Here is a 27,999-nt window from a genome sequence, read left to right as displayed (position 1 = left end):
TTTTTTCCAAAATCATTTTATATAGCAATATAACGAAGGCAAAATCAAATGAATCAAGTTGATGTCAAGTTAAATGAACTGTGTGTTTAAGAACTGTCCATTACAAAGAAAGAAAAGAGAAAGAAAATGTTGCTTGTTTTGCTTGGAATCATTAATAATTTTCTAAAACAACAAAAATGATGTCATGGTATTCGGATTCCACTGAAAGTCATCAAACAATACTGAATTGTCACCCAGCTCTAGTTGTTACCAAAACTGATAATATGTATGTGCAGCAAAAACTAGACTGCCCAAAGCAAGAAAGGACAACTTCACATACAAATATACAAGCATTTTAATACTGGAAATGATTAAGTTAAATTGCCGGTATTTGTGTTGATGCCTAAATGGAAATCCACTCCTATTTGCATATAAGACTGGAGTACAGGACATGAGCCACACCAGTGATGAGGTTGTGGTTGGCAAACTCTAGGATGAGGAGCAGGATTGGGTACTCACTGTGTCTCTTCTCCACAGTGGACTCCTCACTTAAGCCCATCCAATGCAGCAGCAGTGTTTGCATGGCTTCTGGGAACAGCTCTGTGGCAAGTTCCTCAGCAGGTGGCAAGTCACTAATTTGTTCAATATGCTGAACTTTAAAGCCCTCCACTTTCTGGCTGATGCTGCTGTTGGCCGCATGAAACTGTTGGCCTAGCCAACGTCCTATACCACAAAGCAGGGAGCTTGAATACACACAGCCCCAGTCTTTGGCCTTTAGCAGGGTTAACACAGTTTCTGTCACATCCTTTTCTTCTAGATTCCCATTTATATACCGATCAATGTTCTCCAAAAGCAGCAAGACGGTCTCCAGCTGTTCTGTGTAGCTTTGAGTCTCAGAGGAGAGTTTGTCATCCAAGCTGTGCAACTTCTGTCTCACTGAGGATACCACTTGTCGGCTTTGCTCAGTTTGCAAGCTCTGCTTGGGAAAAGAACAATAGTCATGATCTGCTGATGCATCACCTGTGTCACTGCCAACCTGGCAAAGCTGAGGTTGTGACATTTCCTTCCTTGAATCTGTATCCTGTAGGCTGCTGGATGGTGCAAAGTCGAGCTGCACACTGAGGCTGTAACTAATTTTCAGAGGGCTGTCATTTATCTGCGATTTCCAAACATCCTACAAAGGAAACACAGTAATATATATAAAAAAAAGCTATATTGGGGTATATATAAAACAAATATATAACACATAATGTTAAGTGTATTGCACCTGGAAGTTCTCTAACACAGCAAGCTGCTCTTGCTTATTGTACATCTCAAAGGCTACTCGAAACAGACCTTGGACGCTGTAGAACCAGAGGCTGTTATTTGAAGTAGGTACCTTCAACCCATGGAACCTGAATGCTGCAACAGGAAGATAACATTGTCAAGTGTTAGTGTGTGTGTATTGATGTAAGCCAAACCATTGTTATATCTTTATGATACTATTTTCTCACGCAGTTTACCTGAGGAAAAATGTATCTTTGTTGCGAATCCCTTCTTGGCAAACTTGGCGTGGTATCTGGGATGGTTCTCTGTGCGGATGTCCGTGTTGGAGAGGAGATCAGCTCCTAAATAGAGAGGAACCACTGGACTCTGAAACAGATACAGAGATGATTCACATGAACCCACCTCCGTATTTTGTCTTCCATTAAACCTGCAGTGGGCAGAATGTTTTTGGCATCACTGGGCAAAAATTCCATAATAACCTTTCAGCATATTTTTTAATTCAAGTGTTCTGAGAGATAACTAGACTTCTTTACCTCCTCGTGGCTCTGTTTTCAGGTTTTAAAATATCTAGCCTGTGATGGGAGACTTTGGCCAATCACAGGTCATTTCAGAGAGAGCGTTCCTATTGGCTGTGCTCCGGCTGTTGGGCGGTGCTTGCACTTCGTATTTCCTCAACTGATCTCAACATGGCTGCCGGGTCACAAACTTTAGCGTTTTACAGCTAAACAGTACAGTACAAGATGTTTCTGAAAACATTTGAGGCGGGAAATAGGTATTACAGTAACAGAATATTGATTGATTCATATATGATCAGCCCTGCTTTTGATCGTAGTTCGCGAGCGATTGACACCTGGCTCTCATAGACGACAGTTGGACAGCAGACTCCAGCTCAGCTCTGATTGGCTGTTTTCATCCAGTCTCTGAAATTTTGCAGATGCCATTATAGGAGCACCGGAGGACACAGAGGCACGATCATTTTTTTCAGATTACCTGTCTCATGCACTACTGTCAGGATATAGTGTCCTTATCGTTTTATAAAAAAAACTTTTTTTTAATCATATTTGCTCCATTTCTACCCACTGCAGCTATAAGATCGTCGTCGTTTTTTAGGCATTTTAGTTGATGAAAAATTTAATTGGAAAAAACATAAATTTTATTTGTAATAAAACTGAAGTCACTAGGAATCATCAGCAAACTAAGAAGTTTCATAAATGTATCTTGTTTATTAACCTTATATTGTTCCATGATTTATCCCTATTTGATTTATGGTAATATTGTTTGGGCAAATACGTACCGCTCCAATCTTCATAAGCTTTATTTGTTGCAAAAACGATTTGTAAGATTGGCAACTTTGTCAAACTCTAAGGAGGTTTCTGCTCCACTATTTAGGAAACTGAATATTCTTTCAGTTTATGACATAAATATTCATCAGATATGTGTGTTTATATATAAATACATGTTCTTGCCTTCTTCTTTACCATCATCGTTTAGCAACTTCTTTAAATCTAATTCTCAAATTCATTCACATAATACTAGACACGTTAATCACCTGCCTTTTTACAAAACAAAACATGGCCAGTACTCCCTCAGATATCGTGGTGTACAAATATGGAACACCAAAATACACGTTATCAAGAGCTCGTTATCCGTAGAACATTTTAAAAGGAAATTAACATCACATTTAATTAATGATCTCTAATTATCTTTTGATATATTTAGATATATTTTCTTTTCTTCTGTACTGTTTTTTTGTATGTATTTCATTGTTTTTATTGGTTTTCCACTGTTCGGTTAGGTTGTTCTGCACATTTTGTGTACTTCTTGTTGTTGTTTAACTTTTGTTGTATTTTTAAAATTATGTTAGCGTAGATCTTTCTTCCTTTTTTGTTATTGTTGTTTTTTTTTCTCCTGGGGTTGGTGGGAGGTCCTTTGTATAAGCCTGTGGCTTCTTGACCTCTCCTGACACATTTCTTGTTTTGTTTTTTTTTCATTGACTGGATTTTGTGCAGTTTTATATATGTGCAAATAAATAAATAAAGATAAAGACATACATTTGAAAATGGACAGATTTTGTATTTAAAAGTAAGCTCTAGCTAAGTTACTGTATGTGTAAATAGAAGATGATAAGATAAGATATTCCTTTATTAGTCCTGCAGTGGGGAAATTTGCAATGTACAGCAGCAAAGGGGATAGTGCAAAAAACAAGATGCATCAGCTTACACAGTAATAAAAAAGAGCTAAACAAAATGTAACAAAATATGAACCATTTAAATAGAAGGAAGTATAAAAATAGGAGCAGTATATACAGTATAGACAATAAACAGACTATTAACAAAATAATGGCTGATAGCACCCCCTAGCTGCTAGAGGGTGAAACAAGGGCTTATGGGAAATATGATTACAAAAACAAATCTACCATTTTTGTCAAGCTTATAAGAGCAAAAATATACCTTTGAACCTGCAGTGATACCTAACACTCACCTTGTTGGGACACTCTGTCAGCCTGAATGACGTCAGATCCACCAGGTGAATAAAGCGGATCTTCAGTGAGCCCCCGTCACAATGCGGTAAAGTTAAGTGGATAGTTGAGCAACTTGACATTGCTGGAAGCAAAATGAAGCTTCTCAGTCAGTCACAGTTGAGTCTTGTCCCGTAGAAACACTGAATGTTTTAGCAGAAAGCTGTAAACAAAAGTAAAGAAGTCAAACGTGCTGCAGCAGACCAAACTGACTGAACGAGTAGTGATGTGTCAGTCACGAACGAGCCGGTTCAAAGAGCCGGCTCTTTTAAGTGAACGATAAGAGCCGGCTCCCGTCCGAGAGACGTTTTTTTTTTTTTCTTTCTTTAATTATTTCAAGGCAGAATGATATGATGATCTTCTCCGCGCCACGGGCACTCCATGCACTGACTGTGACTGAATGTTGTGTTAATGACGTCCGTGAGGCCATTCAGGTGATGAAAGACAAGGATCATACCATCAAGAAGGGAGGGGCGGGGGTGCGTGGCGCGCTGGCGGTCTACAGGTATAGAGCATGAGGGAGAGGAGGAGAGAGAGAGGAGTGCGGTGCGCGAATAGCAGACAAGATGAGTGACAGTCGGAAACGAAGCAGCATGTAGAAATTATGATATTCTGGAAATTATAAGGTTTAGTATAATTATATTGAATAATTGAAGTGATATATGTGCACACATACTAATCATAGGTCAAAAAGGCTAAAGATAAATTTGGCTGAATTATAAAAGGCAGAAGTGGTAAACATTAAGAGCCGTTTGGGAGCCGAAAGAGCCGGATCTTCTTGGTGAGCTGAGCTAAATGATCTGACTCACTAAAAAGAGCCGGAATTCCCATCACTATAAACGAGACATGAACGATGAGTATTTAAACCCTCAACGCTGTTTTACGGAGTCTTACGAAACCAAAAAAGACGCTATTAATAAGCTTGGTCTTGGTTTATCTGCAACCCACAGCTTTACACATATGTTAGAAAACGTGTAATGTGTGTGTGTTACCTTATCCCTTGGTTAATTTGTTGTGATCCGATAAGAAGCGCTTAACCTGTAATACAATGCTGTGGGCTAAAAACCCCTAGTTTACCTAACACGTGACACCGTGAGGACCAATGAAAACACAGAACAGCACCTTCGACCTGTGACGTCGCGTCCTGTAGCACAGAGCTGGGTAAAGATGGCTGAGGTTGATTTCGGGGATAGTGAGCTCTTTGAGCAGCTCGATGACTCCGCACCGACGGTACCGACGCATATTCGCTTCACCAGTGATGAGGAAGAGCAGGGGGAGACGGGCCAGCTGCGGGGCCGCCTGGAGGAGTGTGATGAATACATCCAGAGGCTCACAGAGGAGAATATCCTTCATGTGATCAGTGTGCTAGCTAGCACTGTGCGGCTGTAGCACTAGCTAACGTCCTGTCTGTGCACCAAAAACAGAAAACAGAAAACCTGAACATGTATACTAATGGCTCTTTGTGCAGGCTTTTTGTCTATTTACCTTAACTCTTAGATTACATAAAGGTTTGAGAAGAAAACTGAACATCCTGACACGACCAAGGTAATAGTTACTTTAACACACTTAAGCCCAACAAATGAAAACGAAACTGATCATCAAGTAAAGCAGCTAATTCATCCTCTGACTCCACAGCGGCATCACAGTTGAAGATGTCAACATGGACGGGCCAGCTCTTCAAATCCTTTATACAAACAACATTATTTCAAAGTAAGTTGTCAAATGGGTTTATTATGCTCATTCAGTCTTGTGCAGGGCTCATTGCATGGGTGGAAAGAAGTACAAAATGCAAGTCTCCCTCAAAAATAATCCAAGCACACTGTAGTGTTTGAACAAAATTAAAATGCCTTTATTTTACATGGCAATAATTGGGTTTATTTGCTCACTTGGGGTTTGCAAAGTAAGTTCTGTCACGTCTGTCTTGGCTGACTGTCAAGTTGAAGTTGCAATGTTAAATATATTTAGTTAGTGGTAAAACACTTTGCCAAAACGTGTTTCAGTTTTTTACTTTTTGGATATCAAGATGAAAGTACATCATATTAATTAACTTGATGTTTGGGCACCTTCTGCACTACATTCACTTTTTTAACAGTCTCTTCTGCACTATATTCACTTTTTTAATAGTCCTGTATCACAGCTGTTACCCTGCACTATATTCAGTTTTAACAGTTTTCTTCATCTCCTTGTATTTTTATATCTGGTATATTTTTTTGTACTTTACACTACTAACTTTTTTACCGCCTTTTTACTAACATGTTTTGCACTATGGAACTGTGATGCTGGAAACTTGAGTTTCCATCGGGATCAATAAAGTTACTATCTATCTATCTATCTATCTATCTATCTATCTATCTATCCATCTACCTCATTGCTAAATAATTGTCTCCCTTTAGGCTGTGTCGTCAAGAAATTGAAGATTGCATCTGCAGTGTGATTTTGAATCACCAGAAACCGAGCAATGAAAAGAAAGACTCCATCTATCAAATGAAACCTCAGGTTTGTTTACCTAGAATGTATTTTATTGTGACTAATATCAATACAGTTGTGAATTTGCTAAAAAAAATAAACATGTTCAATCCCTCTATGAAGAATTCAGCTTTTGCTCTGGATGAAGATCCGCAGAAGTCCTCTACAAGTAGCGTAAGAACAACAACCGAAGCCTTTAAAGTGAGTATTTATTGTTCATTTCAGTGGTTTGCATATTGCACACTTTCTTGCCGCATGGAAAAGAAAACTGTATTTTTTTACAAATAGTCTACATGCTATGTTAACATATCATAAACTATTTTCTTGTTTTTCTGTCTTAGGTGGTGGGAAGTGTCTTATATTTCACTACATTCAGTGTTGATAAACTTGGACAGCCTCTGGTGAATGACAACCCCCAGCTGACAGACGGATGGGATGTTCCAACGTATCTTTAAGATGGATAAATTGACACATCATCAAAAATCATGTTCATCTGTTTTGAACATGTGAAATATGTGTCCTTGATTTTAAATGTGGCAATTTATTTTGTATTTTTTTCTATAAGTTGGACTTCTATTAAGGTGTTGAAATAGACAAGGTAAAGAATTTGTCACTTTGTTTTGCACAGACATGATCAAATTTCCTGAATTGTTCAAAGCTATCAGCAGGTTTTCAACCAAGTTGTTGGCACAGATGGACAGGATGTAGAAATGAAAGAGAGAAGGTATGTCTGGTTATTAATGAAGATTTATTTTGTTTCAATCTTCTGTTTATGACTTGCTTTGTTTCATTGCTGTGTGGCATATACTTATATGATGAGTCCATCTGTTCACTGTAGACCCAAAGCAACGTGTTTCAACTGTGGTTTGAGTGGTCATCAGCTGAGAGACTGTCCCAAGGTAAGAACAAATAAGCTTTATTATCGTATGAGCCCAAGTTAAACATAATGTTTTTTTACATTTATACATGTTTACCTTCCTAGCCTAAAGACATGGCTGCAATTAATGAGAGAAGAAAGGAGTTTAATCAGAGCAGCAACCAGGGCATGCAGAGTAACCAGCGATATCATGCTGATGAAGTGGAGGAGAGGTTTGCTAAATACAAGCCTGGAGTCATGAGGTAGGATTGTTATTTTGTACACAACAGACACAAACATCATTTAATCACATGCAATATCTATTGTACCAAGTAAAAGTAAATGTTGATAATTTCATGTTTTACACTGTGAACAGTGAGGAGCTGTTGGAAGCGCTGGGAATTGATGGCACCACCCTCCCTCCTCTAATTTATCGCATGAGGCAGCTCGGCTACCCACCGGGTTGGCTCAAAGAGGCAGAGATGGAAAACTCTGGCATAACGATGTATGATGGGAATGGTATGTTTTAAATTAAATTGAAACATGTGCGGTCGCACTGATTTTCCTTTGAGCAAATTACTGCAAAACATAATAATGTTATTGAAATGTAAAAGGTTGTTCTGAATCTGTGTTTTTTTCTGTTTTTCTAGTTTCAAATGATGGTAATATAACCGGTAATATAACCGACAATACCAGTTCGCAAAACATCTCTTATGATGTTTCCAAACTGGTAGATTTCCCAGGCTTCAATGTACCTGCATCACACCAAATGAAAGATGTAAGTCCTACGATATAGTCTTTTTCTTTAATATATCACTAGTTATATGTGCTATAAGTGAGTCCAGGTATCTGAATCCTATTCATATTTCAGTTATATTAATAGTTGTTTTGTTTATATCTTCATTTTTTCTCAAATCAGAAAGAGGAAAAATGGAAATCAATGCTACAATACTTGGAATACTTAAATTTGAATCATAGTATAATTGTAAACTTATTTTCTGTCACAGAATTGAGATAATTGATTAATGCAAATACTGCAGTATGGAGTCACTTTGAGCTACAGTATATGTGTGTATAAATTATTTTGTCTATCATAAGGAATCAGCATCATAATGGCCATACACTGCTTTTTAGTGGTAGTGCATCTTTACAACAGTTGCACATCTCACAGTTTTTCTTTCTATTTTTCTGACCTCTAGGAGTTCATGCAGTACGGTTCTATTCCAATGCAGACCAGCCACATGAAGCAAAACTTTGCAGCCTACCTGTCCAACAACTTCCCTATGGTAATTATCTTAAAGTCCCCCAAGTTGTTGCGTTTTTCCTCTCAAAACATATAACATGTTTCATAGCTTCTATCTGTCTTGCACCGCTTTAACCAAATGTTCTGGATAATACACGTCAACACTTGCAAACACCTTGGGTACTATTTGTCAGATCTGTACTCATTCTCCATGATACCACTGTAGTTTAAAATGAAAGACACAAATTGTTGAAGGACTATTATAACACCCATAATAAATATTGCAGTAATTCCTCTCCCTTTCAACCATGAATTCAGCTCCTCTCAATCTTGGTACTTGATATTTTATACCTGAACATGAGAGCAGAGTATAGGTAGATGCATTACATTTTAGTAAGGTGACCAAATAATGAAAATAAATCTTATAAAGTCACACCACTTTGCTCACCCCCATCCTCACTGCTCATGGTTATTCATTCATAAAATAATGGACATTTCAGTGTTTGCATCCTTATCATCCAACACAAATCAGAGGACATAGTATACTGTATATGTACCCGTATGACAGATTATAAATGCAAACAATTGTGACTGAACCATAAAAAATAAATACACAAAACGATATATTCCAAAAAAAAAAACTGGCACTGATAAAGAGAGGATGTGTGATAACTGTGCATTTGGGCAGAGCCCTTCAATATTTTCATTCATTGTCATTCTTCCTTGCCAACAGCCTGGTGCCACCTGCAACAAGAGACGGCATGAATCTGAGTCATCTCCACAGCAAAGGAAGAAGACGAGGTCCAGTCCTGATCGGAACTCCTGCTCAGACATGGATATTGATTCAGGTAACTGTTCATCTCAGCAGGCACATCACTGTGTGTCTAAAATGTCCTTCCCAAGTTACTTGAACACAAAGTTATGTTTAAAAGATAGATAATAGTCAAAAACTGCAGCAGTCAACTGTCATTTTCTTAATCTTAATCTCGATACCCACTCTTTCGTTCTTATGATTTGATAAAATACTGCATTTACAATGTTCCCACGTTGTAAAAAAGCAGCTCTTCTGTTTTTATTTGTAGCTGAAATGCAGAATAATACTTGAATCAGCTGTCTCTTCATTGGGTCAAATTATCCCTTTCTAATGTTTGTGTGTTTTCCCCCAGACCCAGGAACACCTTATCATCCTGGCGCAAGTGACTTCCAGTTCCAACCTCCGCTGCCCCCTGGCTCCCCTTGCTTCAGTTCACCTCCTCCTTTACCCCATGGCACTCCTCCTGCTACACCCACTCCCCCACCTCTCCCTAAAGGTACACCTCCTCCCACACCCACCAACGGCTCCCCGGCTCTGCGGGGGCGTAACTGGGTTGTCACTGATGAGACTGTGGACGACACAGAGGATGAATTGTCATTGGAGGAACTGGAGGAGCAGCAGAGGCTGATTTGGGCAGCTCTGGAAAATGCGGACACTGCCACTAATAGTGATTGTGAGACACCTGCAGTGGGAACACCTGCACCCAGTTCACCGAGTGTGTCCACACCTGCACCCAGTTCACCGAGTGCGTCCACACCTGCACCCAGTTCACCGAGTGTGTCCACACCTGCACCCAGTTCACCGAGTGTATCCACACCTGCACCCAGTTCACCGAGTGTGTCCACACCTGCTCATGTCGGCACAGAAACGGAGGTGGTTGAAGAGGTGATGGACACAACGAAACCTGCAGAAACTTGCCATACCAGCAAAAATCAAAGGGAACCGGAGGTTCAAGAGATTAGCTCTCAGAGTCCTGGTCCAGTTAAATCCCAAGACGACAGCCCCCTGAGTCCTGGTCCAGTTAAATCCCAGGACGACAGCCCGCTGAGTCCTGGTCCAGTTAAATCCCAAGACGACAGCCCCCTGATTCCTGGTCCAGTTAAATCCCATGATGACAACCCGCAGAGCCCTGATCCAGATTTCTCTAATGACGAGAGGATAACAGCTGTTCCACATCGGAGCAAGTTTGCAGCTGGCATTGTTCCATTTGAAGATACACCAGAGTTCACTGAAGTTGCTGAAGCCACGGGGACATACCTGAGGATCAGAGACGTGCTTAAAAGTTCCCCTCGAAGTTTGGCAAAGAAAAAATAAAAATGGCTTCTGTCTTTATGTGGAACACAAGGAAGGATACATGAATATTTTTTAAACAAAAACTTTTTCATTTTCATGACATCCTATCAAGCATGTTTTTAGCTTTTTATCATTTTGTACCACGTTGAATGTCTATGCTGTATATACATTTGATCTGTAAACATACAATGATGTCGGGGCATTGAGGGATGCTGCAACAGCAATAGTTTGTAGGTTATGATCAATTGGTCTCAGTTTTTTTGTAGCAGTTGTTACTCATGCTATTCATTTTATTGTAAAATTTGTAAAATGGTCATTTCTTTTATTTTAAATGGCTTTTTCTATTTTTGTCCAACTTGGATTGCTCTAAAATCATTAAGTAAACATGCTTTAACTTGCTTCAGTGTATTATTTCGTCTGGCAGCCATGGCTAGATGTGGGTTTGATTTAATTGGCCAAATATGTGAGCTAACAGTATATAGTTGATTGTTAGCCATCTTTAGTTGACCTTCTGTTGCCATCATTGTTGATTTTGATGAACATTGCAAATGAAATTACATATACCAGTAATTGAAACTGCACTACAACAACAAATGTTTGTATGACATTAGAAAGCTTGGTCTACATTTTGTCTGAATTCATTCTCTATTCATCAAATAGATTCATATCACAGCTGAAATAAAGTTCATTCTCCCCTTTCAAACTGATCTGCCAGCAAAAAGACATCATAAAATGTTCAAATACAGTTTCAACACAACTTTAAAGAAGCTATATGTTATACTATAGAGGTAGCTACACACCTGAGTGTCAGTCAGTCATGATTAGGCTTTTAATAAAATGGTTGCCTGGTGAGTTTTCTTTTGGCAGAAAATAGGCTAAATACACTTTCATATACATTCAGGACTTTTTAATATAATTAATTTTGGAGCATGAAAATTGGTATTTCTAATATCACATATGCAATTGAGAATATTCTATTTTTAGACTGTTTCAAAGTTAAGGGTATTTCCCAAGTTAGAGACTTATGTCAATTGGTTATTTCTATGACTGCTCCAAACTACTAGTACATACAGTACACACCTACACGTTCCAAACTATTAGTACATACAGTACACACCTACACTGGCATGCACACAATACTTGCACTGAGACTTGTAAATCACTTGCACATTCATGCATACTAAATACCCATACACACCTACATACAGTACATACATGCATACACAAGTTCATGTTTGTCTGGATGTGCTGGATCTGTGAGAATATCAAGGGGACAGTTATTTCACCCCTTTACAAAGTCATGTGAAACTGATGGTGTCTCCACCCATACCTTTTGTTATAAATCAATTACATTGGCAGACATAAGCTCATGATTTTAAACTCAACTTTTACATTCTGTCTATATTGAAAAGTCATAAATTTAAGTCAAAAATCTTGACTATTAGAGATTTAGATTTCTTTTTCTGAATTTTGACTTTATTTGCACAACTCAAACTTTTCTGTTATAATTCAGATCTAACCTTAAAATGTTGGTATTATGATCATAAATTGGAATATCATTTAGAAGAAAGAGGTACTCTGTTTCACTGTGTATGGGACTGTCCGAAGTTAAAAAAAAATACTGTGAAACAATTGTTCAGAGTAAATCTGAGATTGTTGGAGTGAAGGTGCCTCACCAAGCAAAGATATGTATACTAGGTATATATCCAGATAACTTTACCGTTAACTTAAAACAGTTAATTCTAATTGACTTTGGATTCCTGCAGGCCAGGAGAATGATAGCTTTGTCTGGGAGAAAAATGGAATTACCTTCGATACATGTATGGGTGAGGGAGATGGCATCTAGTGTTGTACTGGAGAGACTTACATACATAACCAGAGGAAAAGCAGCAGGATTTGAAAAAGTGTGGACACCTTTGTTGGAGTTTCTTGGACGTCAAGGGGCACAGTCAAATTGAAACTGCTGTGTGTTGCTGAGTGCTGTTGTTCAAATTGTTGTGTGTTGTTGTTGTGTTTTATTTTTGTTATTCTTCTTCTTTGAGGTATTTATTTGTTTTGATTTATCTTTTGTTGATTTGTTTTCTTTGTTAGATATGTGAAATACATGAAATGTCATGTCTCTCTTTCTTTGATTACTGTGGAAATTCTGACTAAACATTCCATTGTATCATTTAATTATTAATATTGTTAGTCTGTCTGTATGTGTATATATGTATACATGTTTATATGTAAAATTCAATAAAAAATATTGTTTAAAAAAATAAATAAATTGGAATATCTCTCTGAAAAAGTCTGAGATTGATCAACCATGAGTTCAGGTTGAGTCCCTACTTGCATGTTGTATGTTTGAATAATATTACAACATTTTAACCGCTCCACAGTACAAACCTGTACCTTGCCAGCAAAATATGAGCCAAATTTAGCTTTATGTGACTCCCTTTCATTTCCTAATTTATTTTAACAGCAAAGTTTTTTGTGTCTGTAAATAGTTTTGCTCTCTCGGAAGTGAGGTGAGATTTCCACCTAAGTAGGCTGAAATCAACTAATATGATGTACGAAAAAATATATTTCTATAAAGTGACCAATTTATAATTTTATTTTTTTATGTGACTCCCCTTTCATTTCCTTAATTGAATTCAACAGCAAAGTTTTTATTTGTCTGTAAATAGTTTTGCTCTCTCGTTAGTGAGGTGAGTGTTCATCTCACTGCACATATGATCTTTGGTCGTCACCTACCTACCGTTGACGTCCCTCTCGGCCGTTGGACCGTTGGACCGTTGTACCGTCAGCTCGTCCTCAGACAGGGCTGAGCCTGCTAGTCGTCGTGGTTCTCCACTTTAGCTCTGCTAGCTGTGGATGTAGTTTCCTGAGAAGAAGACTGTACAGACACATATCAGGTCAGTATAGTAGCTAGCTCACGTCGATGTCTTGTATTTCTGTAAACTTTGCTTGCTGCTGATAAACCAGTAAACTAACCTCAAGTTGTCCAGGTATAGTCAGTGTTATAGTTCAGCTAGCTAACCTAAAGCTAACGCTAGCTTGGTTCCGCTCGGGCCTCACTGCTAACGTTACTTAGCAACTAATGACGTAGACTGGGGATTCATTTAAGCCGGACAGGTGACGAACTGCTTATTGCAACAACAAGCTGTCTTTACAGGTGATATCTAATGTGTAACAGAGTGCTGTGCTGACACCCAACTTGTAGTAGCAGTAGTGAGCAGTGTGCTCCTACTGGAGCTGCGGTGACATTGAGGAGACTTTTTTTGGACTTGTGGCATTTTGCTTCAGTCGCTGTGCTGTGCTTCACCACAGTAGTGGCCTGTCAGTGGGATTTAACACGTGGATGTTATCGCTATCAGTCATCATGAACAGGACATTGTCTCACCAAGAGATTTAGCTAGTGAGGTAAGTTAGCTGCTATGGTATTTTTTTACAGGCTTCACTCTTTGCCAGATGTGCCACCTCATCGACAGCTCTCAATCCGTTAAGCTAGCTTCCACTGATGGAAGCAACAACAAGGCGAGGCATGTTAAAAGAGGCCAAATCGTTGCCCAAAACCTCAGGTTAACTTACTTAACTGCACAGGTACACTGTGTGATATGTCAGTAAAGCAACTGTGTAATAGTAAAGTCTCTGCATTTGACTGGTTTAACTTACTTAACTGCACAGGTACACTGTGTAATATGTCAGTAAGGCAAGGCAAGGCAAGGCAGCTCTATTTGTATAGCACATTTCAGCAACAGGGCAATTCAAAGTGCTTTACATAAACATTCAAGAACATTGCGACAAAGTGCAAAAGAACATTAAGACATAATTAAAACAGCTACAAAAACATAAAAACATTAAAAAGATTAGAAAATAAAAACAAGCTAAATTAAAAGATAGGATAGAAGCTAAAATAGAATATAACACACAAGAGTAAAAGCTCTAGTGCAGTATAAGATCATTATCTGGTTATCAGTAAAGCAACTGTGTAATAGTATAGTCTCTGCATACTCTGGAGGCAGCAAGGCGAGGCAAGTTAAAAGAGGCCAAATCGTTGCCCAAACCTCAAGTTCACTTACTTAACTGCACAGGTACATTGTGTAATATGTCAGTAAAGCAACTGTGTAATAATATAGTTTCTGCATACTCTGGAGGCAACAAGGTGAGGCACGTTAAAGAGGCCAAATCATTGCCCAAAACCTCAGGTTAACTTACTTAACTGCACAGGTACACTGTGTAATATGTCAGTGAAGCAACTGTGTAATAGTATAGTTTCTGCATACTCTGGAGGCAACAAGGTGAGGCACGTTAAAGAGGCCAAATCGTTGCCCAAAACCTCAGGTTAACTTACTTAACTACACTGTGTAATATGTCAGTGAAGCAACTGTGTAGTAGTATAGTCTCTGCATTTGACTGGTTTGCGGTTTAAAGGTGTGACTTAGGCATGTATGATTATGCCTTTTTTGTTTCAGACAAAAAGCAGTTAAACTTGTTTGGACTGACTGACAAGACTAAAGCTTTGATGGATTGCAGTCTTCCACATTGAAATCCACATTGAAATTCCTGTATTTCTACTAGTCTTTGAACTTTTCCATATGGAATTGAAGCTCAGTATATATGAGAGAATAGTGGGGAAGTCACATAAAAAAATAAAATTTGAAATTGGTCATAAGCCATGGCTAGATGTGGGTTCAATTTAATTTTGCTGTATGGTGACAGCACAGATGGCCAAATATGTGAGCTAACAGTAGCAGAGCTTAGTGAAAAAGTTGACCTTCTGTTACCATAATTGCTGATTTTGATGCACATTGCAAATTAAATTGCATATAATTGGAACTGCACTACAACCATTTATTTTTTATGACATTAGAAAGTTTGGTCTACATTTTGTCTTTATTCATTCACTTTTCATCAAATAGATTCATATCACAGCTAAAATAAAGTTCATTCTACCCTTTCAAACTGATCTGCCAGCAAAAAGGCATCATAAAATGTTCAATGTACAACTTTTAAAGAAGCAATATGTTAGCCTATGGAGGTAGCTAAAAAAAAAAAAATTATAAATGGGTCACTTTATAGAAATATCTTTTTTTCATACATCATGTTAGTTGATTTCAGCCTACTTGGGTGGAAATCATTGTGTATGATTTTACATTTACTTTTATGTAATACAAACAGCCTAGCTGTTCTGGTTGAAGAGGCTCTGTTAGTGCTGGAAAGTCTGGATTTTACATTGGGGCCGCAGTGGAAACCTTGACTACCTAACCATATATTTATTATTTCAGGTGTCCGTTATATCTAGGCACAATTGTAAGTGCCAGGATATGTGTAGGACAGGACAGGGCAGTGTCGATATATAGTAACTGTATGGTAGGTTTAATATCCGCCTGTTGACAATGGTGGTTGTTAACTTGAACACAGGTGAATCTGTATTCACAGACACCGAGGGCCCAGGGCTGTGCTCATGTCCTGTTTTAGTGCTTTTCTAAACCTTCCTCTGTCAGTGCTAGCAGGGGCCCACACAATCATCCCAGCAGATGTTTCCTCAAAAAGGAAGAAGCAGAGCTCGATTTGGCCTCTTGATGACAAAAGCAAGGGTGTAGGAGTGAGGGTTGCATCAGTGAATACAGACCTCTAAAGACGTACTAAGGCGTACTAAGCAGCTACGGTTGAAGACTTGGACCAATCAGTCACAGCTGGACTTGCTATAAAAACATCCCTTGGAAATCTGTTTGTACTTGGTTTAATATTCTTGATGTCAATGGCTAATATTAGCCTACTGAAAAACAATGTGGAATGAAAGCCCACTGGCTTGTGTAACCAGTGACACCCTCCCATCAGTTAACAAATACTTGGTAGGCTTAATATGGATGCAGAGTTTCTTCTGTTATTACAAAACACGCAAGCAGATTCAGCTAACGTCTGTAAGTGGTTTTGCACTCCTGCAGTCAGCAAGCAGAATGTAGGGTGGAAGTACTGCACCCTGGTCAGTCAGCTAGTTAACTATGTAGCAATGTTATGATGATTCATTTTGTTTTATTCTGTGGCAAGTTTTTTCCAACATGCTTCTGATAGTGGAGTACAGTGAAGTCCTCACAAAGTGTGTCCATGATATCTATTGCTTGAACAGACTTTGAGCACATAAACTTCTGTCATTTCCAACATGGAAGTTGATTATGTCTATGCAGTCATTTTTGAGAAGTAGAGGAATAAATCTCAGTTCTGTTTTACAGGCTACCCTCTACCCGTTTCAATTTGTGTACTTAAATCAGTAGAAAATAAACCAGACTACATGGAATTTGGGTGTAGCTTTATTATAAATAAGTTAAATCTATTTAAGAATTTTACTTTTTAATACATCAATTCCCTTAAACTTTTGCAAAACATTGGTATATGGCTTTCCTCCTAGCTATGGATTAGAGTGAGAGTCAGTGGCAAAAGATTAACATTACTGTAGTGGGAAATTCTCCAGACTAAGTGGATCATTTTCAGCTGACCGCTTCAGCTCACCAATCAGAACTGAAACATCCTCTGTTAATGCTCTCACAAGACAGTCGTAGTAAAGCCTCTTGATGTTCTACTAAGACACCATAATACTATGGTTTTTAGAATCATTTCTTGTCATATTCCACAGACTTATGGGTCAATCATAGATATTGATCAAATTAGTGACAAGTTTCTCTTTTTAGTTTTTGTGCAAAATGAATTACTAAAGATTTAAATGGTCACATATATCACATTTTTTTGTGTGTCTTTATTTTCCACCATGCAGTCTTCAGCTATTGAAGTGCTTTCTTTCTCTGGCCTCCTCTTGACCTGAGGGCACTAATCAGTATCATTCAAAGGCACAGCGGGAGAAAACTGGAGCGCTGCATTTGAACTAGGTCACTGCCTTCTATGGCCACCCTTTATTCTCTGCTGAGTAATCTCTAGGAGGGTGTGTGGTAGCGTGTCTTCTCGGTTGAACCTACATTTTGTAGGCCCTTTCAGGAATGAAAGGTATGTTTGTGCGATGCTGTTGAACAAGTTATTATTATTAAGTTCTATGTTCAATTCCTACCTTGTGTGAGATCAAGCGTATTTGCTGACTTAGAACTGACTCAGAACAGACTTTGCAGGAGAGGTTGTTGATTTGATATTTTAGAGTTGTATTTCACTGTAAAGTAAACTTGAATCACCCTCTTAGAACATTCAGAACATTTTTGTTACTCTGCCCCAGGATCCTGCAAGCATTTGAAATCAATGATTACACCAATGACATAGAATAATGAAACCATTTGTTTTGACATTATCCAAACCATTCCATAAATTGTACTTACATGCCCTGTGGTAATATTCAGGATAAGTAAAAGCACTGCTTTGATGGACTGTTATGTAGTGTGTAACAGAAAATGATTCAGTTAACAATTATAGTCACTCACCCTTATGTGTCCAAAAAATAAGCTCTCTGTTCTCACCCGTTAAGGCGCTAAAGCAAATTCCAAATACAGAAATACACAAACCCTGATATCTAAATCTATCCGAAAGAGGTGCTGTTCTCAGGTTAACAGCGCATGGAATCCACAACACAATTCAGAAATATTGAAAACCCTATGGTAACAATTTAATGCATTGATTTCTTTGTTAATTGCACACTTTTTAAAATTAGTTTTACCAAATGTAAGGTTATATTATGGCGTCATGAATAGAGGCATGTTTGTACACATACACATTACAGTAATTGTTAGGTCAGTTTACTGATTGTGGTCACACAATCGAGCATCAGACTTGGTGTCCTAGACTTTCTGTGCACCTGTTCTGCAGAGATCATGTAGGTGTGATGCAACCCTCCACTGAAATAGGCTAAGATGCTTTAGATCTCACAGTTGATTAGCCTGAAACTCAATGCTTGTCAGTATGATTTAATTAATCAAGGCAGCAGGTGTATAAATATCTATCACATATTGTCAAACTACTAACAACAGGGGGACCATGTTTAGATAGTAGGCTACATTCAGCCAATCAGTTTCTGTGGTGAGGTTATCTGACAAACAGGATAATCTGCTGCTGATGGTGGTCTTGTTTCTAAAGTAATCCCGTTTTAGGAAGAGCGGCCAACCAGACTTACACGATTTTATGTGCCAGAATGATAGATTGAGTGAGAGGCTGTTTGTTTGGGGTACTGTGTGTATTATGGTCAAGGTCACAGATGATGTGCTATTCAGAAGTTCATCATGGCAGTAAACATAGACTGCATATCGGCTGGCCTTTGACAGGGTATTTTTAGGTTGACGTGGTGTGTGCTGAGGAGCTTGTTGTCATAACAGAAATAAAATGCCTCCATTAACAGAGCACCACAAACAAAGTCAATGAACATGCCTTGAAGGCATATCTAGCTATTTATTAGTTTACTCCAAATTAAATGATCAGTGCCACCCACAGCAGAGGCAGGACAAGTCAGCAAATAGTAAATTTGCCTAAATGACTAATTATCTTGATTAAATAATTCAATTTCTTGTTGATTAGCCAACAGTGGTACTTTGAGTGCTCAGTAAAAAAATAGCGTTGATTATTGACTAATTAAGTATAGTAATGTTTCTTTTTTCTTCTTCCAAACAGGGTCCTTTTCGTGAGCAGCACTTTTTCTCCCTCCTCCCTTTTCCTGGTTTTTCTTTTTGTTCAACATTTTTTTGTTTGTTTTTATTTTTTATTTTTGTTTTTGTTTAATTGATTTTGGTGAGGAGATAAAAACTTCCCCATCACATAGCTACAACTTGTTGTTTTGATGGTCTGGGGTCAGTCTGTACCCACCGACGGACACAAGCCTTGTGAGTCTAACAGATCACAGGAGGAAACATGAGCTCAGCCAAGCCCAGTGGGATCAAAGGGCCCAGCAAGATAGCTAGGCCACCTGGGACAGCGGCCCCCAAGACCAACCCCAGCACAGGTAAGAAGAATCTTCAACCAGTGGTGAACATGTGGCAGTGCAATGTTTGCTCTTGAATGTTCCCTAGCCAGGGGTTGTTTGGTAGGTTTATACCAAGGTGACTTTGTGTCTTTTCCCATTCCAATAGGGCTTGTGAATGTGATATTTTCTCCATACTTGTTGGCAGACCTGTTTTACATTGTGCTTGGTCCTAGTTCATATCATCATGATACACCTCATTTTATAGCACCTGTAGCTAAACAGAGTTTTCTATGCATTCAAGCAGTAGTCTCTCTTTTTGCTAGGAGCTTCATCTAGGGTCAATGTCATTAGATAGAACTGAGACAAAATATGAGACACACTCATTTTATCTCCTATCCTAAGGAATATACAGCAGGAGACCCACCTTGGTATTTGCTGAACACACTTAGCCAGTTTTTAGGTTGCATTAAATCACAACTGATGTGAGAGCATAGTAAAACATCCTAATAAACTGTGAGATTGGTAACCTTCTTTTATGCCGAGCTAAACATGTAACTGCTGAGAGAATAAGAAGTCATGTCTAATGGAGACTGTGGTGGATCTAACAAAGCAAGATTAATTGACTGGGCTTTTGGCATTTCAGACACTTGCTTAAATCACTAGTCTATAGTTGTGTGGCCTTCTGACAAAAGAAATGACATGACAATAAATTGTGATTGTGATCATATGTGTTATATTGTAACACATCACAGAGTGAATCAGATAGAGCAATTCATGTTTATTTTCCGATAACCGTGGAGGAAGTGAAACCTCTGCTCAGAATCGTCACTCCTATGACTCTTACTGACCCGGACCTCTGGTTGAGAACCACTGCTTTAACCGGCCTGTATGGGACAATGAAGTTTCAGTTTAGAGTAGTACTATAAATAATGCTAGGTAAACTCACTAACAGCTTAGTCTTTTGTATTAGTTAGCTTAGATTTGCAGAAAGGGGCTCACAGTCTCATATGCAAGGCAAGTGACTGTTTTGTGCAGTGCATTGGGGATGACATTAAGGGAGATCGAGCTTTTACACCAGTATTTTGCCAAACGTTATAATTCGTATGAATAGTATTAAAGCCAGTATTTGAAACACTGCAGCCTAGATTTCTCTTGCAACAGCAGTATTATTGTCACAGTATAATTTTATTTGAAGACTATAACAATTGGAAGTCAAATGTTGGTTTACTACACCTTTTTAAATTAGTGTTAAGTGAACACATTATACAGAGGAAAGATTATACTTACATAGTATAAAATGGGCATCAAATCACATGATATTGAAATGTTTTCACCGCATTAGTGACATACTGCATGTCTTTCTCACACAAATCAATTACTCAATGGATTTTTAAGATCCTCTCTTCTCTTTCTCTCTCCTTGTTTTTCAGCGGGAGCTAAAGTTGCTGCGGCTGACAAATCAGCTGCCAGTGCCATTGCAGAGGATGCCCAGAGTGGTGGGGAGAGCTTCCAGGTTGGGGACCGAGTATGGGTAAATGGGAATAAGCCGGGCTACATACAGTTTTTGGGAGACGCACAGTTTGCTCCAGGACAGTGGGCAGGGATTGTTCTCGATGAGCCAATTGGGAAGAACGATGGGTCGGTGGCAGGCGTGCGCTACTTCCAGTGTGAAGCCCTGCGAGGAATATTTACCCGCCCATCCAAGTTGTCTCTCACAGAGGGGGAGGCTAATGGAACTGAGACGGCACCCCCCTCCCGCGCTGCATCACCCACTCCTTCAGTCGGCAGCGTGGCCTCGCATACACCCGCCACAAAATCAACATTACCCTCAACTACCCCAGCAACCAAGAAGGCCTCCCCCACTACACCAGCTACACCAGCTACGCCAGCTACACCATCTTCCAACCTCGCACGCACAAACAGTGAATCTGTCTCCAACCTCTCCGAGAGTGGATCAGTCAAGAAGGGGGAACGGGAACTGAAGATGGGTGACCGAGTACTGGTAAAGTTTGTTATATTATCTAACAAAAAAAAAATCTTCCCTGGATATTCCAGCATACGACTATCAGAACCCTCCTCTTCTTCAATGTAGTAATCTCAGATATAAACACATGAAACATGACCTCTTATGTCACCAAATATCCACCTCTGAGTCAATGGTATTACTGGTACTAACACTGTTTAGTGCAGTCACCACTACCAAATTTAGCATTATGTAAACTTTGCATTTAAATAATTGAAAGGAAAAAAACATTCACATGTGTTTCACATGTTGACAGTTTGGCCTCATTCTGTTCAAAGCTGGTATATGCTTGTTTCTGTTGCTTTGATGGAATTATCTCACTCGGGATAAAGCAGATTACTCTTTAGGCCTCTCTTATCTGTTGAGGAGATTAAATGTTTGCTAATGTTTAGTGTTTCCTTCTCAGGTTGGTGGTACAAAGGCTGGAGTGGTACGTTTCCTTGGAGAAACAGATTTTGCCAAAGGCGAGTGGTGTGGTGTGGAATTGGATGAGCCCTTAGGAAAGAATGATGGCGCAGTGGCAGGCACAAGGTACAAACGCCACTGCATCTGTAAATAACTAAAAGGAAAGTTACTTGTTAACCACATGAATGCTATGACTTCCATTATCATGATTGTATTCCATTATGTGTCCCCAGATATTTTCAGTGTCAACCCAAGTATGGCTTATTTGCTCCAGTGCACAAAGTCACACGCATTGGCTTCCCCTCCACCACGCCAGCCAAAGCAAAAACAACGGTTCGGAAAGTAGTGGCCACACCATCAGGTCTGAAGCGAAGCCCTAGTGCCTCCTCCATCAGTACCATGAGCTCTGTGGCATCCTCCGTCAGCGCCAAGCCCAGCCGCACAGGCCTGGTGAGTTGTGGACACACTCCGTTTCATCTGCTTTTTTTTTTAATGCTGTGCTTACTCACTAGTCTGACCTTGCTTGTGCTTTGTCTCTCCATAGCTAACGGAGACATCATCACGTTATAATCGTAAGATTTCAGGCACCACAGCCCTGCAGGAGGCGCTGAAGGAGAAGCAGCAGCATATTGAGCAGCTTATGGCTGAGAGGGACATGGAGAGAGCGGAGGTTGCCAAGGCCACTGGCCATGTTGGAGAGATGGAGCAAGAAATTGGCGCGCTCAGGGATGATCAGGAGCAGGTCAGTTCACCCAGTGGTTCAGTAATAACACTCTGCATGAACCTCCTGTTGATCCTAAATTACTCATCATCTATATTGTTTTGTTTTTTTTGTACAAAATCAACCTTTCTGTTGAAGATGGAGACCAAGATGGATCAGTTACGTGCCTTGGTAGAAGCTGCGGACAAAGACAAAGTGGAGATGCTGAATCAGCTGGAGGAGGAGCGTAGGTAAGGATTCCCAGAGGTATGACTAGTCAAAGACATAGTCACCCATGACAGTATGTCAGTATCTATTGTTTTCATTTCATGGGGTCAGTTTGTTGACAGAGAAAATGGCAGCTAAGCTCACAATATTGTTTTACTTTAACAGTCTTAAAGTCCTGAGGATAGATCTGCGTCTGAGTTAGCTTAACCTTGCTCTTTATCATGTTATAGGTTGTTAGTTCCCCTGTCACGTTGAAACAACAAAAAAATATTTTTTTCTGTTGAACAGGAAGGTGGAGGACCTTCAGTTCCGCGTAGAGGAAGCTTGCATTACCAAAGGAGACCTGGAGGTAAATGCACAACACAGATCCACACCATTGCGACTAACACATTTTCTTGAATCTGTGTCTGAAAAACAAAGCATTGATCATTGCAATAATATTAAATCAGATCGCAAATAAGATCTATTTTTCTTAAATACAAATATGGATGTTCAGAAGCAGCAGGTGCTCCAGTCACCCTGCGTCCTGGTTCCATCTCAGGATTTCAGTTCACATAAACTTTGCTCTATATCCATGACAATAGAGTGATTTCATTTTTTTTTTTTACTCTACATCAGTGTTTTTCCTTGGGTGCAGGTCCAGTGCGATTTAAGACCATGCTAGATTAACTGGTATCCATTGTCACAGAGCTACAGTTGAGTCCAGACAAAGCATTTGCATTATCTCTTGTGTGTTTAGCAGTGGAAACTATCCACTCTGCAGTCTCAGCAGGTGTGTTTGCATGGACAGTTTGATACTGGCTTCATCTGGCATTAGATGATGTGCTGTCAAATGCACCCAGTGGTGCAGGAAGACCAGGCTATGCCTAAACCAGAATTAAATACATACTCAGGCATGATATCCATATGGTCATTAAACCATAGGCATATTGATATTGCTGTACTGGGGTTAGCCTCTTGAAAGACTTTATGTAATGATTATGTTTTATATTTTGTTATTAGGGTCTGCATTTTGCTTTTTCCTTCACATGTTATCGAGTCATTTAATACAGTAGGCTCTAATAACTCATTGTCTTTTTCTCTTGTCTCAAGTTCTGATATGCAGAGTATTGGGGCCCAGTGGTATCTGTGTTCATATCTGATCAAAGGATTTGTTATTTATTCCACAGTGCTACACAGGGGACCATCTCAATTACCCTGAAGGCAACCAAGCTCAAAATAGATGTTTAAATTGAGGGCTGCAGGGTTAGAATATCCCTTTATCTTCTTTTTAAACTTGTATACTAACAGTTTATTACTCACTCACAGCTGTGGATATATTAAAAAAAACTTGCATGCAGCTTGAAAGCACCAACAAAACATTTATCCTAATAGGCCAAACCCCAAAAAATGCTTTGTTGACTTCAAGCTGTTTGAAGGTGTACTTACTAATGTTGTGCTATAACCCTCGGTGCCTCCCTGTTCAGTGATGTGATGTTATTGCTTCTTCTTCCTTCTCTTCCTCGTCCTTCATGTTGGTCCAGTGCTCAGCATGGAACCACTGGAGATGCTCCCTTGTCATTCCACTGCCCAGTCACAGACCTGAATTCAGTTTGCCCACTGCAACTAAAGGGGAATAACACTCAGCTTAAAAACTCAAATGTAATTTTTATTCAAAGATGAATGTGCCAGGCTACATTATAGTTTATACCTACTCCACAGACAATGACCAATGGGTGCATATAAGTCAACTTTTACATTCAAAGTACCCAGAAAATGTACAGTGAGCCCTAAAAATGTATTTATGATGAGTTTTATAATCACATCATTCTTGCCTCATTCACCTTTTGAATGCGGTACATCATTTAGTTAGTCAGACATGACAGATCATTTTGTCAGATTGTGTCCATGGAGGACCTAATGATTGACCTGGGATCGGCATTTAAAATTGTTGCTCTTCTCCTTTTTAAAATATTTTTTTAAGTTAACATACTCTGGGTAATTTGTAAGACAAGAAGCACAACATTGTGCCAGGAAATGCTTCAGTAAGTTGCCAGAAAACCCTTATTCGTAGCAGACAATAGTAAGAAATCCAAAGGGAATCCTTTCTGTTTCTTTAGCCCAACAGCCTGAGCTTTGGCGTTACTAATTGATTTCCCTTAAGCTGGTCACAAGTCCTGCACATGGTGGTCTGATAACTGGTGGTTTCTATACTATACTTACTATATACATTGTGGACAATGGCCTTATCACCAAAGAGAGAAAGCAGTGTGGTCATTGATAATGCTACAGGCTTTATGAGTTTACAAGTATAAAATCAATACAATAAATGCAGAAATATGTCTTTATATTGACTATGTACTGTTAAATCAGTATGATAATTGTACAACATTGGATATCTTCTGTATGATATAATGCATTGAAGTATAAGGGTCAGGAAACAGCCCATCACTGCTTTCTCTCCATGATGTGGTCATTTTTACTTAATTTACTTGCTGGCTTGACACACATTATCAAATTTTCTATGTATCATAACAATCAATGTGCTTTGTTCACCAGGTGTCAATTTTGCATGGTTACTTATAAACTGCCTCCATCAACATACTCATCCTGCACCTCCATAACCACATGGCCCCCCTCTTTTGTCGCTTGTTTTGTATTCCCCACCATTTCTTTCACAACATTCCCTGTGTGCAGCTGTTTTATGGCACAGCCTGAAAGTTCTGCATGGGGTGTCTTCCCATTTTCATCCATCACTTCCCACCCCCACCCAATACCCTTTCCCCAATCCCTTATATACACATACACATACACAAATACACACATCACCATTATCATTGTCCAAACCCCTCCATCCTCTCTCCTGTCTCCCTCCCTCTCTGTCTGCATTGGGCTGGCATGTGATGGTGGCACTGGTGTGTTCTCTTCCTCTCCCCCTTGTTTACTAACAGACGCAGACCAGACTGGAGCATGCCCACATTAAGGAGCTTGAACAGAGCCTACTCTTTGAAAAGACCAAAGCTGAGAAGCTCCAAAGAGAGTTAGAAGACACTAGGGTAATGAACTCTGCGCTGCAGTGTGCTGCGTTGGAAAAGAGGGCCTGTGTCGGGGGATAGTGGCCAAAACATTTCCAAGGGGGTACAGAGAGGCGCTGGGCAGTAACTGGAGCTTTGCTTTGTATGAGCTTGTGGTGAACCCCACAAATGCATTTTACAGGCTTCACATGAGAAAAATAATACACCAAACAAATTAAGTCAGATAATAAACTAATGCATACTGTATATTAGGTTTATTTAAATGTGGATCAGTCCATCCAGCATTAAGATAGATTTGCAAATTCAGCATCACAATTTGAATAATTTTTTAACCATTTTTGAAGTTTTATCTTCCCTCACATTCAAATTGATCCACTCACAATTATTTTAGTATACAGTTCTGTTATAACTGTCAAAAAATAACCGCATGGATCTTTCAGCTGTCTTGTCTGACAGCTCTTTTACTTGCACTATTTTCCAATAAGTTACCCAACCTGAACTCACTCTTGCTTTACTGGTATCACTGCTTAACCAGACAGACAAACTTGTCCCTTGTCCCAAATAATCATTTTCTCGGTTATCCTACTTCCCCAGTCCTTCCCAGCATCCATTTGTCCTGCTTATTTGGTGTTCCTGCGTTATGATAGTCTAAAACCTACTCCACCTCCCAGACTATGCACCCGTGTGTTCCCCTAGGGTATCATAGTCATATAAGGGGTATAAGGAAAAATATATTTCTATAGTTTCAGGACCTATTTTATAAAGAAAATGTTGATTTTAATTAATACGATTCAATTAACTGAGCTATTAAATATTAAGTTGAAGCAGCAAAAAGAGATCTATGTTTGAGAACATTAGAATAAAAAGTAGAGTTGGAACATAGCTGGATTAACATACAAATAATGGAACATGTCAATGCTCCCAAAGGGTTTTTCTTAGGTCATACCTCTCCTAAATCATGAGGTCAATATTAGCATTAATTCAATAGTGTTAGTGTAAAGGATGGTGGAAAATGTCTTGCACACTACTATAGCTCCATACATGCTTTCAGTGTTCACTTCCATTATTTGGACCATACCGTTTATAGCCACAAGAGGTCAGTATAACACCCTGTTTTTGAGATCTGTGTTCTTCATGCCCTCCTCATTAAGCAAGCAAATTGAACACTTTCTCTGTCAGAAACATTGAGTTTTACTATTACCAAGTGTGTTGTTGTCTATAATTGCAGTTTACCAATCGTCATTTGTTCAGTAACAGTAAAGTATGATTTAAGTCTTTAACACACTTTTGTCAGTGCTTCAGCATGTCAGACACATCTTTGAATATAAGATTTCTGCTCTTTAAGGTTGCTACTGTGTCGGAAAAATCCCGTATTATGGACCTTGAGAAGGACCTTTCACTGCGAAGAAGAGAGGTATCTGACCTGCAGCTGCGTCTCGGGACCCAACAGGGCTCTGAGGACTCAAACTCTACTCTTTCTCCCCTTCTGGAAGAGATAAACTCTCTGAGGGATCAGTTGGCTTCCCAAGAAGTTAAGCAGCAAGAAGAGCTTGCAACGTACAAGGAGAAGCTAGAAGCTCAAGAAAAGACCCACAGCGAGACAGCTGCCCAGCTTCAGGCTACATCTGTGAGGCTCTCTGGTGACAAAGAGCAGTTGCAGATGCGCTTAAGCCAGGCGGAGAAGGAGAATGCTGACAAAATTGAACTGTGGCGTTCCAAGTTGGAGTCTGCCGTTGACTCTCACCATCAAGCCATGGAGGAGCTGAAGGTGTCCTTCAGCAAAGGCGCAGGTGCCCAGGCAGAAGAGCTTATCGAAACCAAAAGTGCACTAGAGAAGCTGAAGATGGAGCACAAGTCGGCTGTAGAGGAGGCTGGAGCCAAACATGAGGCCGATGCTGCGGCTTGGACTCGGGAGACGCAGGCAATGAAGGCACAGCGGTCGTCTTTGATTGAGGACAAGGAGCGACTGGAGGAGTCGCTGCGGTCCAGCGTTGACAAAGCAGAGGAGCAGCACCTTGTGGAGATGGAGGATGTTCTTGGGAAACTCCATGCTGCCGAACTTAGGGTGAACGAGCTTGAGGAGAAGGAAGCGATGTTGGCACAACAGGCCCAAGACAAGGATGGAGAAACCAAAGAGCAGATGTCAGAAATGGTGGCTCTGCGCAGCCAAGTAGCACAAGGTAACAAGGAGCTTGTGACCCTGAAGAGTCAATTAGAGGTGGTTCAGAGCCAAGGGGACAACCAGGGTGCCAAGGTGGGTTCTTATTCACCTCCTGACCATTTTAATACTCCATATTCAGTGTGTCTTATGTTTCAGCAAAG

General features: G+C 39.6%; 3 protein-coding genes across 14 annotated transcripts in view; 2 read left to right on the top strand and 1 right to left on the bottom strand.

The window, feature by feature from the left end:
• On the bottom strand, positions 1-4,829 carry si:ch211-110p13.9 (uncharacterized protein LOC562347 homolog). 3 transcript variants are annotated; one of them, XM_037777743.1, is made up of 6 exons: positions 4,756-4,829; positions 4,221-4,262; positions 3,727-3,926; positions 1,482-1,611; positions 1,247-1,380; positions 1-1,153 (listed from the first exon to the last, which is right to left on the bottom strand). In XM_037777743.1, the coding sequence occupies exons 3-6, from the start codon at positions 3,844-3,846 to the stop codon at positions 401-403; spliced, it is 1,137 nt and encodes a 378-aa protein (XP_037633671.1). In that variant the 5' UTR covers positions 3,847-3,926; positions 4,221-4,262; positions 4,756-4,829; the 3' UTR covers positions 1-400. The 3 variants fall into 3 exon arrangements, with proteins under 3 accessions (XP_037633671.1, XP_037633672.1, XP_037633670.1); XM_037777744.1 differs by lacking the exon at positions 4,221-4,262 and having other exon boundaries at positions 4,756-4,820; XM_037777742.1 differs by lacking the exons at positions 4,221-4,262; positions 4,756-4,829 and having other exon boundaries at positions 3,727-4,014.
• On the top strand, positions 4,820-11,138 carry zcchc8 (zinc finger, CCHC domain containing 8). Of its 4 annotated transcripts, none has more exons than XM_037777720.1 (15): positions 4,820-5,105; positions 5,266-5,308; positions 5,399-5,473; positions 6,157-6,259; positions 6,353-6,430; positions 6,571-6,674; positions 6,888-6,953; positions 7,068-7,128; positions 7,212-7,348; positions 7,462-7,604; positions 7,736-7,863; positions 8,285-8,371; positions 9,062-9,176; positions 9,495-10,118; positions 10,197-11,138. In XM_037777720.1, the coding sequence occupies exons 1-15, from the start codon at positions 4,931-4,933 to the stop codon at positions 10,454-10,456; spliced, it is 2,199 nt and encodes a 732-aa protein (XP_037633648.1). In that variant the 5' UTR covers positions 4,820-4,930; the 3' UTR covers positions 10,457-11,138. The 4 variants fall into 4 exon arrangements, with proteins under 4 accessions (XP_037633648.1, XP_037633647.1, XP_037633646.1 ...); XM_037777719.1 differs by having other exon boundaries at positions 9,495-10,157; XM_037777718.1 differs by having other exon boundaries at positions 4,821-5,105; positions 10,158-11,138.
• A 2,050-nt stretch (positions 11,139-13,188) lies between these two features.
• clip1a (CAP-GLY domain containing linker protein 1a) overlaps positions 13,189-27,999 on the top strand; it is a 28,526-nt gene continuing 13,715 nt past the window's right edge. For 2 of the 7 annotated variants that reach the window (XM_037777667.1, XM_037777668.1), the window contains exons 1-9: positions 19,256-19,346; positions 20,738-21,309; positions 21,737-21,861; positions 21,969-22,185; positions 22,280-22,477; positions 22,595-22,686; positions 22,952-23,012; positions 25,594-25,698; positions 27,023-27,931. In XM_037777667.1, coding sequence (XP_037633595.1) covers positions 19,256-19,346; positions 20,738-21,309; positions 21,737-21,861; positions 21,969-22,185; positions 22,280-22,477; positions 22,595-22,686; positions 22,952-23,012; positions 25,594-25,698; positions 27,023-27,931 — 2,370 coding nt within the window. Of the gene's footprint in view, positions 13,333-13,618; positions 13,841-19,018; positions 19,347-20,737; positions 21,310-21,736; positions 21,862-21,968; positions 22,186-22,279; positions 22,478-22,594; positions 22,687-22,951; positions 23,013-25,593; positions 25,699-27,022; positions 27,932-27,999 lie in introns of those variants that run through there. The other 5 variants (XM_037777671.1, XM_037777666.1, XM_037777664.1 and 2 more) reach the window with 5 other exon arrangements.

Source organism: Sebastes umbrosus, chromosome 8, assembly GCF_015220745.1.
Source record: "Sebastes umbrosus isolate fSebUmb1 chromosome 8, fSebUmb1.pri, whole genome shotgun sequence".
Lineage (NCBI taxonomy): Eukaryota > Metazoa > Chordata > Actinopteri > Perciformes > Sebastidae > Sebastes > Sebastes umbrosus.
Note: the sequence above shows the minus strand (reverse complement) of the source record. Positions and strands in the feature narration are given on the sequence as shown.

Excerpts from the sequence above, each read along its gene's own strand:
- zcchc8 (XM_037777717.1), top strand. The coding sequence starts at position 4,931 with ATGGCTGAGGTTGATTTCGGGGATAGTGAGCTCTTTGAGCAGCTCGAT. Across the intron at positions 6,260-6,352 it reads TCTATCAAATGAAACCTCAG|AATTCAGCTTTTGCTCTGGA; the intron begins GTTTGTTTACCT and ends CCCTCTATGAAG. Across the intron at positions 7,605-7,735 it reads AACGATGTATGATGGGAATG|TTTCAAATGATGGTAATATA; the intron begins GTATGTTTTAAA and ends CTGTTTTTCTAG.
- si:ch211-110p13.9 (XM_037777743.1), bottom strand. The coding sequence starts at position 3,846 with ATGTCAAGTTGCTCAACTATCCACTTAACTTTACCGCATTGTGACGGG. Across the intron at positions 1,612-3,726 it reads TGACAGAGTGTCCCAACAAG|AGTCCAGTGGTTCCTCTCTA; the intron begins GTGAGTGTTAGG and ends TATCTGTTTCAG. Across the intron at positions 1,154-1,246 it reads CTGTGTTAGAGAACTTCCAG|GATGTTTGGAAATCGCAGAT; the intron begins GTGCAATACACT and ends TTTCCTTTGTAG.